The sequence below is a fragment of the Rhipicephalus microplus genome, chromosome 2 (assembly GCF_043290135.1).
Source record: "Rhipicephalus microplus isolate Deutch F79 chromosome 2, USDA_Rmic, whole genome shotgun sequence".
In the NCBI taxonomy this organism is placed as follows: Eukaryota; Metazoa; Arthropoda; class Arachnida; order Ixodida; family Ixodidae; genus Rhipicephalus; species Rhipicephalus microplus.
The window spans coordinates 138,220,563-138,232,962 of NC_134701.1; the positions used below are offsets into that span (position 1 = coordinate 138,220,563).

The 12,400-nt window shown below is 41.5% G+C and overlaps 1 protein-coding gene across 1 annotated transcript in view; it reads left to right on the forward strand.

The window, feature by feature from the left end:
• LOC119169733 (MAM and LDL-receptor class A domain-containing protein 1-like) overlaps nucleotides 1-12,400 on the forward strand; it is a 228,200-nt gene that overhangs the window by 179,754 nt on the left and 36,046 nt on the right. The window contains exons 55-56 of the mRNA XM_075885553.1: nucleotides 6,125-6,356; nucleotides 10,123-10,245. Coding sequence (XP_075741668.1) covers nucleotides 6,125-6,356; nucleotides 10,123-10,245 — 355 coding nt within the window. The remainder of the gene's footprint in view (nucleotides 1-6,124; nucleotides 6,357-10,122; nucleotides 10,246-12,400) is intronic.

The window sequence follows — 12,400 nt, forward strand, 5'->3', positions numbered from 1 at the left end:
TGCCGTGGTACACCTTGGATGGATCCGCGGAATTGCACGTTTGCTTCAATGAAGTACTCATTGAAATATTGGCATGTTCTCACCCTGCCCTGTCGCAGAATGATAAGTTATTATTATTTGAAGGATATGCAGAGTATAATCTCATGACCTGAGTAAAAGAGACAAAATATTGCTTTATTTAGACACGTCTATGTATGCTACACTTGTATCCAAGTTTTTTTTTTCTTTCTTGACGGCGACATGGTAACAAAGCCTTTTTGTGGTTGAACAACCCCTTCTAGGGGGAGAGACGTTTATAGAAAAACAGATGGTCTTCATTGGATACAGGTGAAAAAAGGGTTGCCAAAACGAAAGTGTCAAGGAAAGATTACAAGAGGACTGCTTTTACGAATCCCTTAGAGTATATATAGAAATGCGCTTTTGTACCTACGTAAATATTGAATACCAATCAAGAAGGGTGTAAGGCAGGGGGACACAATCTCCCCAATGCTATTTACCACGTGCTTACAGGAGGTTTTCAGAATCCTAGAATGGGAACAGTTAGGGATAAGAGTTAATGGAGAATACCTTAGTAACCTGCGCTTCGCCGATGACATTGCATTGCTGAGTAACTCAGGGGACGAAATGCAACTCATGATTACGGAGTTAGACAAGGAGAGCAGAAAGGTGGGTCTTAAAATTAATCTGCAGAAAATGAAAGTAATGTACAACAACCTCGGAAAGGAGCAGCGCTTCGAGATAGGTAATAGTGCACTTGAAGTTGTAAAAGAATATGTCTACTTAGGGCAGGTAATAACCGCAGAGCCTAACCACGAGATTGAAGTAACTAGAAGAATAAGAATGGGGTGGAGCACATTCGGCAAGCACTCTCAAATTATGACAGGTAGATTGCCACTATCCCTCAAGAGGAAGGTATATAACAGCTGTATCTTGCCGGTACTTAGCTACGGAGCAGAAACCTGGAGACTTACAGAGAGGGTTCAGCTTGAATTAAGGACGGCGCAGCGAGCAATGGAAAGAAAAATGGTAGGTGTAACCTTAAGAGACAAGAAGAGAGCAGAGTGGGTTAGGGGACAAACGGGGGTTAAGGATATCATAGTTGAAATAAAGAAGAGGAAATGGACATGGGCCGGGCATGTAGCACGTAGACAGGATAACCGCTGGTCATTAAGGGTAACTAACTGGATTCCCAGAGAAGGGAAGCGGGTTAGGGGGAGACAGAAGGTTAGGTGGGCTGACGAGATTAAGAAGTTTGCGGGTATAAATTGGCAGCAGCAAGCACAGGACCGGGTTAACTGGCGGGAAATGGGAGAGGCCTTTGTCCTGCAGTGGACGTAGTCAGGCTGATGATGGTGATGATGATGATGATGATGAAATATTGAATGTAAGCGCATTGTTCCCTTATCGAACTGTGCCTTCCAAAACAACGACATCCACAACCTAACGAATTCACTAAAGTAACTGCTTGCTGCTTTTATGTACAACCATGTTTTTATCCAAGCGTTAGGAGAGAGAGAGAGAGAGAGAGAGAGAGAGTGAGAGTGAGAATTTATTAGAAGGCAGAGAGGTCGGCCTGAGCAAGTTCGCTCTAGCCTGCTACTCTGCACAGGGAATAAGGGAAGGGGGAATGAAAGAGAGATGAAGGATGATAATGGGGACAAAAAGAGGTGGTGCGTATATACAGTAGCCACTTAGTGTAGTACCCTACAGTCTAGTGTCTAGTCCAGCGCTTTTTATAAAGTCTAAAACAGCCTTTGTAGCAGTTTTGGACACTGTTTGGTCGTTCATTGCTGACAATATGTGGCTTTCACTTAATGGCGTTCGTCCAATTCTTGCCAGCGTTGCAGTTAGTATTTTCCTTTGCGCCACGTATAATGCACAGTCACAAAATATGTGAGCTAAAGTTTCGCGCACTTGGCAGTGCTCCCTATTCGGGCTGTCCGCACGGCCGATTATGTGGGTGTAGTGGCGAGTGAAGGCGACGCCCATGCGAATCCGGTGCAGTATATTAGCACGTATTCAACTGCGAATGTATGTATGAATGTATGTATGTATGTACGAATGTATGTATGTATGTATGTAGTGTGAATGTATGTATACCTTGAGATGCATAAAATTGTCATCCCACCTCTATTGGAAAAGTGACTGAACAATTGAAACATATCGTCAAAAAAATAAGAATTTATGTTAAGTTACAGTGACTTGTTGCAAACTTGCATTTTTCAGTACCGCGTACTTCGGTAGATTAAGAGTGATTAATGCTAGTAATAAAATCTGAAAACTTGGAAGCACAAGAATAATGAGGACAGGAAAGAACACAGGCTAGAAGTGGTGCCACATGTGCAGGAAGTGGCACCCACTTTAAAATATGTGGCTAATAGGTACAATGTAGAGTGTCAAGCTTTATTAAAGGGAACATGGTAGCGGGTGTCCTTCGCGCTCCAGCAGCTGCTGCCAGTGCGTTCAAATGGGAGCGAGAGCCACCCATTCTCTTTTTGTTTCATCTCTCGGTGAGGAAAGCAAGCAGTTATTTCTGAATGCTGATATGGAATCGCTGGTAAGATCGCCACCCCCTTCTTCGTCAAATCGATTACGCAAGAGCTGATAATTGCCAAGAAGGGTGCGGGGGTTCCAATTTTGCTGCTGGTTTAATATCAGCCAGAAATGGTTGTTTTGCTTACCGCGAGATGACGCGAGAAGAGACTGTGGTTGCTCTCGCTCCCGCTAGAGCACGCTGCCAAAAGCCGCCAGAGCTTTTGGCAGCTGTTCTCTGACGCAGTTCTCACTGTTCTCACTGACGCAGTGCATAGAAATAGCAGAAAAGGAACACAGGCCTCTGTGGCTAGCAATTTTGGATATCAAGGGAGCGTACGATAGCGTGGTTCAAGAGGAATTGTGTGGAATACTGGACACACTAGGCGTGGAACATGTAGTCACTAATCTTTTAAAGGGAATCTGTAAAGGTAACAAGGTAGTTATAAAGTGGGAAAAACAGGTATCCAAGCCTGCAGAGGTAAAACGGGGGCTTAGGCAGGGGTGCCCCCTGTCACCCTTATTATTCATGATGTACCTACAAAGATTAGAGGCAAAATTAGGGGGAAGTGGACTGGGCTTCAACCTCTCTTTAGTCAAACAAGGAAAACTTATTGATCAGGCACTACCAGCATTAATGTACGCAGATGATATAGTGCTAATGGCCAACAACAAGGAAGATTTGCAGAGATTGATGGACATCTGCGGTAATGAGGGAGATAGGTTAGATTTCAGATTCAGTAAGGAAAAATCAGCAGTCATGATTTTCAATGACAACGAAGGTAGTGAGCTTAGAATACAGGAGGTCGCGCTAGAGATAACAGATAAATACAAATATCTGGGCGTATGGATAAGCAATGGGACCGAGTATCTGAGGGAACACGAAATTTACGTGACGACTAAAGGTAACAGGAATGCAGCAGTCATGAAAAATAGGGCACTGTGGAACTACAATAGGTATGAGGTTGTGAGAGGATTATGGAAAGGGGTCATGGTTCCTGGGCTGACGTTCGGCAATGCGGTCTTGTGCATGAGATCAGAAGTTCAAGCAAGATTAGAAATTAAGCAACGTGGAATAGGTAGGCTTGCTTTAGGAGCTCACGGGAATACACCAAATCAGGGAGTACAAGGTGATATGGGATGGACATCATTTGAGGGCAGGGAAGCTAGCAGCAAGATAAAATTTGAGAAGCGATTGAGAGAAATGGGGGAAGAGAGTTGGGCTAGGAAGGTTTTCAGCTACTTGTACATGAAGAATGTCGATACAAAATGGAGGAAGCGAACCAGGAAGTTGACTGGTAAATACTTAGAAAACAGCAGGTGGCCAAACCAAAAAGAACTATTGGTTAAGAAAAAAGTGAAGGAAACGGAGACTGACATGTGGAGAATGGGCATGATTAAGAAGTCCGCACTAGAGGTCTATCGAACGTTTAAGCAGAAAATTGCCAAGGAAAGGATCTATGATAATACTCGGGGTAGTTCTCTACTGTTTGAGGCCAGAACGGGAGTACTGCGAACCAAGACATATCGGGCCAAATACGAAGGGGTAGACACAGTATGCAGTGCGTGTGGAGAGGAAGAAGAAACTGCCGAACACTTGATAATGTTCTGTAAAGGGCTTCACCCTATAATTCAGGATGATGGCGCAGAGTTTTTCAAAGCACTGGGGTTTAGGGACCGGGAGGGCAAAATAAACTTTAAGCGGGTAGACTTCACTAGAAGGAGGTTATCTGATTGGTGGCTAAAGTCAAGGCGCGAGTGAAAATTAAACTCTTCACTGCAAAGTACGAATCCTCAAACTCTTTTTTAAGGGAAAAAATAAATATAGTTTTTGGTTCATTAGATATTACGGCTTGGTGGCGCTAGCCACCGCTCGATCTAAAGGGTACAGCCATATCCATCCATCCATCCATCCAGAGCGCGCAGGCCGTGCTCCCGTGTTCGCTTTCATAAAAATTGTCACTGTACCTGTAGCTTTCCCTGCGCCACAAAAACTTACTGGGCTTTGCTCTCGCGTGTCAGGACCACTTAAAAGATCACCGTGTGAAAAAAAAAAGCGCGTACGACGCTACACCACATGCACTGTGGACGTTGCGTACGAAATCCCGCTTGCTTGCAGGAACGTTTATATAGGACAGACTGGTCGGTGTGTCAAGGGTCAGGCACGGGAGCATGAGCGATCTGTTAAAAATGATTTGACGTTCCATCTGCCTATGCATTCCAGGACCTGTGCATGCGAACCAGCTCTGTCTAGCAATTGAATTTGGGGCACAAGTGGAAATGCGCTGGCGAAAGAACTATTGGAGGCTTAACACATCAAAAAGAAGTAAATTAACTGTATTAGTGACACTTCTGTTGTGCAGCACCAAAGAAAAATACGGCTATTAGAAACTTGGTTGGGATATATGTTGTTCTGCCAATCCTGATTAGCTTTGTATATGTGGTCTGTGTTGCGCCAGCGTGCGCCAACCAGTGCATATATATTTAGAAAAATTTCTGAATAGAGCTTAGTTGCAAATTTGCTCCCTCTCCTTTCTATCTGTGTTATCACCAGTGCGCTGGTCTAGTGGATAAGGCATTCAACCCGCAGGTCGTGGGATTGAATCCCGACGGCGGCTGCCGCATTTTTGATGGAAGCGAAAATGCTGCAAGCCCGTGTGCTCAGATTTAGATGCCCGTTAAAGTACCCCAGGTGGTCGAAATTTCCGGAACCCTCTACTACGCCGTCTCTCAAAATCATGTGGTGCTTTTCGGACGTTAAACCCCATATATAAATAAATGTCTATCTGTGTTATTTTCAGTCCTCGTCAATTAGGCACTTTGAAGTTTTAGGAATATGAACCAACTAGCTGCGCAACGCATTTTTGAGTATTGAAAGAATTTCTAACTTTTGCTACGTAATGGGGCTAAGACAAGCTTACAAAACATGTACATAGTCGGTTACAAGCTAAGAATAGGTACATGCTCCACCCCCAGTACTGCAGCACGCTTGTCATTTATCTGTGCGACGAAACAATGACTGGGGATTTCCGTTCTAATCATACGCACATTTTCACCGATAGTGCGAATACTACGCACTTTGTAAATTGAATGTGCGTCGTTCGTTGTTAAAACATTACGCTTCACAGAGGACTGCAGTCGGCATTTTTTTCTAAAGTTTGCTTAGTAAAACGTTTCGACCGAGAACAAGCGGAACGAACACGAACATGTACGGGCAAGTGATACCCCTGAAATCTGTGCAATAAGCCTGAATTCCAGTAAATACTCTTCTGAAAGTCAGTGAGTAAACTTTTCATGTAGTCAAACACGAGGCTTGTTTGGCTTGAGATAGTTTATAGCTCTCCTATATAGTACGGCACTTTTAGCACTGTAAAGCATTCACAGTTTGTTTTAAACAAGTTTATGCAAATTTTGCCTTGGTGGGATAGTGGGCCGAGCTTACATTTATTCTTAGGATATAACTGACTACAGAAGTGTTTTTCGTAATGAAAATTTGGGTATACCACTTGGTTATACATATTTCCGAGGCACAGGCTTTAGTATACTATTTGGTATGTACAACACTTATTTCTCGGCTTTCTCTGCTGTTTAGCTTGTTTTCGAAGGATCCACTTCTGGTGACCCTGGCACTGCCATTGCCGTGGATGACATCAGCCTTGGCGACAAGGCCTGCCCTTCACCTGGCAGCTGTTCTTTCGAAGAGGACATGTGCAACTGGCAAAACATTGAAGGTCGCAAGTACGCGTCGTGGTACCGAAACCAAGGACCGACTTCCAATTTACGCAATGGCCTCAAGGGAGACCACACGCTCGGAACAGACGAAGGTCAGCCATTTAGTGTTAGCTTTTAGCACTACGCAACTGCACAGCATTTACTCGTTATCCACGGGTCTTGACCGGGAGCCTAAAACATTATTCAGAAGGCACTGTTAGTTTTGCAGCGTAAAACCTAGCCGGACTACCGAAAAAGCTACCATTATTAGGACCACCAGCCCACATTAGTGGGACGTCTACTAGTTGGCTCCCTTTGGGAGTATTTCCAGAAATTTGTGAGTTTAGAAAAAGTGTTTAACGATTTAGAGTACCAGGTACTCTACTGTGGGAGAGCAGAAAGCAGTCCCAAGGGGGAAGTCTCACGCAATGTAAAAATCAACTCAAGGTAGTGTTGCTGTCGTAATTGAACAAACATCGGGCCCAGATACTCGGTGGTTGTGATTGTAAAATGTGAAACAGCTGCATCAGTGGCTCAAGTTTAAAGAGGGAAGAAACGTTATCATTCTGTCGAGAACACCGCGTTTTAAGCGCTGCCTCCTGGAAATTATTATGCAGTAAACCAAATCAGTTATTCACAATCTCAAAAGAAGACAATGCTTTCACGCAAGTGACAAGGAAGTAAAAATGTTAAAAGAATACGTTTACTTGGGTCAGGTAGGGGTCGCAGATTCGAACCATGTGACTGAATTATATGTATAGGAATAAAACTGGAATGAAGCGCCCTATGCCGGTATTTGAGTTCATGAACGGTGGGTGTAACTTTGAGGTACAAGAAAAACCATGACACCTGTGCGAAATGCGCAGCATTTTCACAGCGAAAGTTGGAAGAGTGGCCATTCTAGAGCCTTATTTACACCTTGTTTCAGTAACGGCTAAAAGCACACAAACAGGATATATATATAGACCAACTACACTATAATTAGATATTTTTTGTGTAGTAGGCAGGCATCCATGAAGCCGGTCTTCCGGATTTTTTCGGAGAAGAATTTTACCCACTGCTCACTTCCCAGACATGAAGCCTGCCTAGGGTCAGTTTGCAACAAAGTTTCAAGCACAAGCGGAGCTCATTGACAGAATATTGGACTAGCACGCACGAGACCTGAGTTGAAATCCCAGCCTGTCTTCTATGTTTATGGGCTCAAACAGTGGCGCAAGATAACTGCTGCGCAACGACACGACCCTTGTCGTGATCTCATAGCAGCTTTTGCTGTAAAAGGGCAGATGAATTCACGCAACAAGCTGGCGTGTTAAGTACATTTGAGCTGAAATGAAGGAGTGAAGCGCATGGACATGCCATGCAGCATGACGGCTAGATAAAAAGTGTTCTTTAAAAGTACAGACCGAAATTTGAGAGAGGGCAAGGGTGCGAGGGGGAGGCGTAATGTTACGTGTGTAGATGAAATTTAGACGTCTGCAGGGATAACATGACCGCAGCACACAGAAGACTGGATAAATTGTTGAAACATGGGCGAAGTCTTTGCCCTGTAAGGACAGTAAGGTGTGCGATCAGGCAAATAATATTGCGCTCGAAGCACAAGCTAACGACGTCCTCACGTATGCTGAAAGGCGAAAATCAATGCGCCCGATCCCACTTATCACTTTCTTTTATAGTCACTGGCTTTCCAAAGCTGTGGACTATAGCGCAATACCCCATAGTCTTACGATCATCCTGGTACTGTGGACTTGACAGCTCTCATTCTGAAATCACCGTCAGGTTAGCTAAGTTTAATCGATTAGTTCCCGAAGTTGGTCGAGAATTACGTGTCATTGAATCTCGGTGCTCTCCCTCACTTTGGATTCTGCGCACAATCTTTGACACTGTGCTCAGGTAAACCTAACGTTATGTTGTAATTTACGCATTTCAACTCTTACATCCCGCCATAGTTTTACGGATGACCATGCAAGCCTCAGTGAGTTTTACTCGCTCTATATCGTTCTGCTTCACCAAAGAAATCAACTTGCAATAGCCTGGCCGTAGAAGAATTCTCTCGTCCGCCTTCCTGAGCTTTTTACAGGGTGAAGGAAAACGGCGGCGGGAGTCCCGGTAATGGGTAATTATCTCTCTATAAGTTAGGAGAGGAACGTTCTGTTCTGGAACACAGGGGTCATCGGTGGGCGATGCCGTGGCCCAGGGAGTGAGTGCGCGGGCGTTTGCAGGCGCATGCGTGAGCAACTTGACTTGTTGGTTTTTAACATCCGTCGGATTATTCGGCTACTGACTGTGACAACCTGTTGATTGAATACTGCGGCTAAGAAGGGACACGATGCTATAAACATTTCAATGTGGAGTGGTCTTGCGGCTCTCGTGCGCCAGAGAGGGCTGGGAGAGAAGTACGCTTGAAAATAGAGGCCTAGATGCGTTTGGTGCTGCTCTGCGATTATGACTAACGTTACTTGTTTACGTAAAACGAAGTGAGTTCATGTTCTCCTTACTACTTTGATAATGAAGTGTTCTGAATAAATGTTTTAGTATATACTTGCTAAGATGCTATATGTGACAACTTCCAATAAAATCAACCGTCCTTATTATAAATATATCAAAGGCAACGCAGTTGATTGCATCTTAATAGATGCCTTACTTTATCTTGCTGGATAGAAGCGTGCCTTGTTTACGAAAACTGGTGACAATATCTGCACGACTGCAGCTGCACAAGGTAAACAAATAAGATGCGCTCAGCTATAAAGCCAGAAGCAATAGCAAAGGTTATCGTAGAAGCCAGAAATTACCACAGCTATAAAGAGCAGAGCACATGTAATATTTTTCAAAAACATATTTTTATTCTCTATTTATTTACTTATTGATTTTATGCTGAACAGAATGGGGTTCAGTTTAAATTGAGGATGACGCAGCGAGCGATAAAGAGAAAATAATAGGTGTAACCTTTAGAGACGTGAAGACAGCAGACTGGATCAGGGCACAAACCAGGGTTGAGAATATCAAGAAGAAAATCATAAAATCAAGAAAATCTAGAAGAAAGGGACATGAGCTGGGCACGTAGCACGTAGGCAGAATAACCGCTGATCGTTAAGGCCAGCTGACTGCAATCCTAGAGAAGGGAAACGCACGAAAGGATGACAGAAAGTTAGGTGGGTTCATGAGATTAAAAAGTTCGTTGGTATAACATGGCAGCAGAATGCTCAAGACTGGGTTGCTTGGCGGAACATGGGAGAGGCCTGTGTCCTGCAGTGGACGTAGTAAGGGGCTGGTGATAATGATGAAGAAGATGCTTTATGTTATTTAACTCTCTTGGCCGAATAGCATTTTAAAGAAGCGTGGGTTGTTTTAATAAAATATTCTAACAGAAAGGAGTGAGTACATTCAAGTCATGCAGGTAAATATAAAGTTGCCGTCCGAAACAGTGAGTTATGCCTTGTCGTTCGAAGGGCACTTATGCTCTTTATATGCATGGAAGCTTTCATCATCTTCTCAACATGTAGTCGTGAGACTACAATGGAGACATTAATAACATATAAATAAAGTAGGAATGACCGCTAAAATTTATGCTTATATGCAGTGGCGAAGGACAGTTCGTGGTGGTTTCAAAGTAATCTAGCTAGTGGTTGTATGAAGCTCGTTAAGGCGTCAAACATGCATTACTATTTCATAGGCTTCACGTTTGCCTGAGAGTCGTATCACTTACGTAGACGCATTAAAATTTTTCTCTTAAAAATATTACCTTTTGAATTAACAAAATATTTGCAGCAATTCTTGGTTATTCCTTTTCCAGTACGCAATCGGGATAATTATGGTTAACCTCTGTAAAATATAGCGAAGATGTAACCGTAAAATAGGTTTTCTGATTTGTTTTTTTTTCAGGATATTACTTACTTCTGGACCGTAGCGACCTTTCTGAAACCGGAACGGCTATCCTCGAAAGTGAGACCTTATTCATTGGTCCTGTTGCCTGCGTCAAGCTCTACTACTACATAAAGCAAAATAGTAAGCCATATACTGTTTATTTATATTGCAGATTTGCGCGAGTTCAAAATATTATTTTTTGTCTCGCTTCTTTATTAATATTCTTTTTTGAATACAGAGGATGTAATAGGGAGCACTTAGCAGATACAACAAGCGTACTGTGTAACAGTTAAAATGTAACGTATTTAGGGAAATATGTTCCATTACTGACGAACCTATAGGTAGTGCTATCTTCTGAGGAAATTGTTTCTATGCAAGAGGCATCAATCGATACAAGTTGACACCTGTGTTATTAGTCATTAGGTCACATAGCCAACGCACTACACTGCAATTGACGACACACGCCAATTACGATGGGAACAGGCGGCGAAGCCGTTATCTACCACTTTACATGGCACATGCTGCACGAAACACTTGTATACGACAAGATACATTCCGCAAGGACGCAAATCCCAAATTTTTCATTTATCAATATAAAGTGGTGCTATACATACATACATATATATATATATATATATATATATATATATATATATATTTATATATATATATATATATATATATATATATATATATATATATATATATATATATATATATATATATATATATATATATATAATGAGATCTAACAGACAGTAATGCCAAGGAATGTACAGGGGAAGTTATTAAAACGAATTGAATGTAAATAAGAAGAAAGAAAAATGGATGAAGAAATAACCAGCCGTGAGCAGGAATCGAACCTACGACCTTCGAATAACGCGTTCGATGCTTATAATAACGCGTTATTCGAAGGTCGTAGGTTCGATTCCTGCTCACGGCTGGTTATTTTTTCATCCACTTTTCTATCTTCTCATTTACATTCATTTGGTTCTAATAACTTCCCCTGTACATTCCTTGGCATTACTGAGCCCTTAGGTATACACTTCTTTCCCTTATATATATATATATATATATATATATATATATATATATATATATATTTATATATATATATATATATATATATATATATATATATATATATATATATATATATATATATATATATATATATATATATAAATAAAGATGTATATATATATATATGTATATATATATATATATATATATATATATATATATATATATGTGTGTGAGGGAAACAAGTGTATACTTAAGGGCTCGTTTTTCGTGTTTTACACAATATAAATGAGATCTAACAGACAATAATGCCAAGGAAGGTATAGGGAAAGTTATTAGGTCAATTGTAATGTAAATGAGAAGAAATAAAAGTGGGTGAAAAGATAACTTGCCGTGGGCAGGATCCAAACCTGCGACCTTCGAATAACGCGTTCGATGCTCTACCACTGAGCTACCACGACAGCCATCCCCCCAGCCACTTTATTTGGTAGCTATGTCAATTCAACGTGAGAGTGTCAGTCAGCGCCACTACTAGCCATGGTGGCGAGTGTGGTACACTCTTTATGAGCCTGTTTGGCGTCACGTAGCCCGTGAACTTACTACTAATTGGCAGCTGACGAATAGTCCACCGTATACAACTTAGAGGCACCAAGTCTGCCAGTTCGAGATCCTCGTTAATGAATAAGGGAAACAAGTGTATACTTAAGGGCTCGTTTTTCGTGTTTTACACAATATTAATGAGATCTAACAGACAATAATGCCAAGGAAGGTATGGGGAAAGTTATTAGGCCAAGTGTAACGTAAATGAGAAGAAAGAAAAGTGGGTGAAAAGATAACTTGCCGTGGGCAGGATCCGAACCTGTGACCTTCGAATAACGCGTTCGATGCTCTACCACTGAGCTACCACGACAGCCATCCCTTCAGCCACTTTATTGGGTATCTATGTCAATTAAACGTGGAAGTGTCCTATATATATATATATATATATATATATATATATATATATATATAGATATATATATATATATATATATATATATATATATATATATATATATATATATATATATATATATATATATATAATAAAGTTTTTCTAAAATATTGCTTAATAGTATTTTGTATACCAAATTTACCCAGCATGCACTGACTGAAACAACAGATATATGCCTGTTATACATGTTTGCAGCTGCACAAGAGTGGAGGCTTCCTTATCATTCAATAAAATTTTTGAATAATTAAAAGGTGCTCACTAAGAATTGGGTTTTTAAAT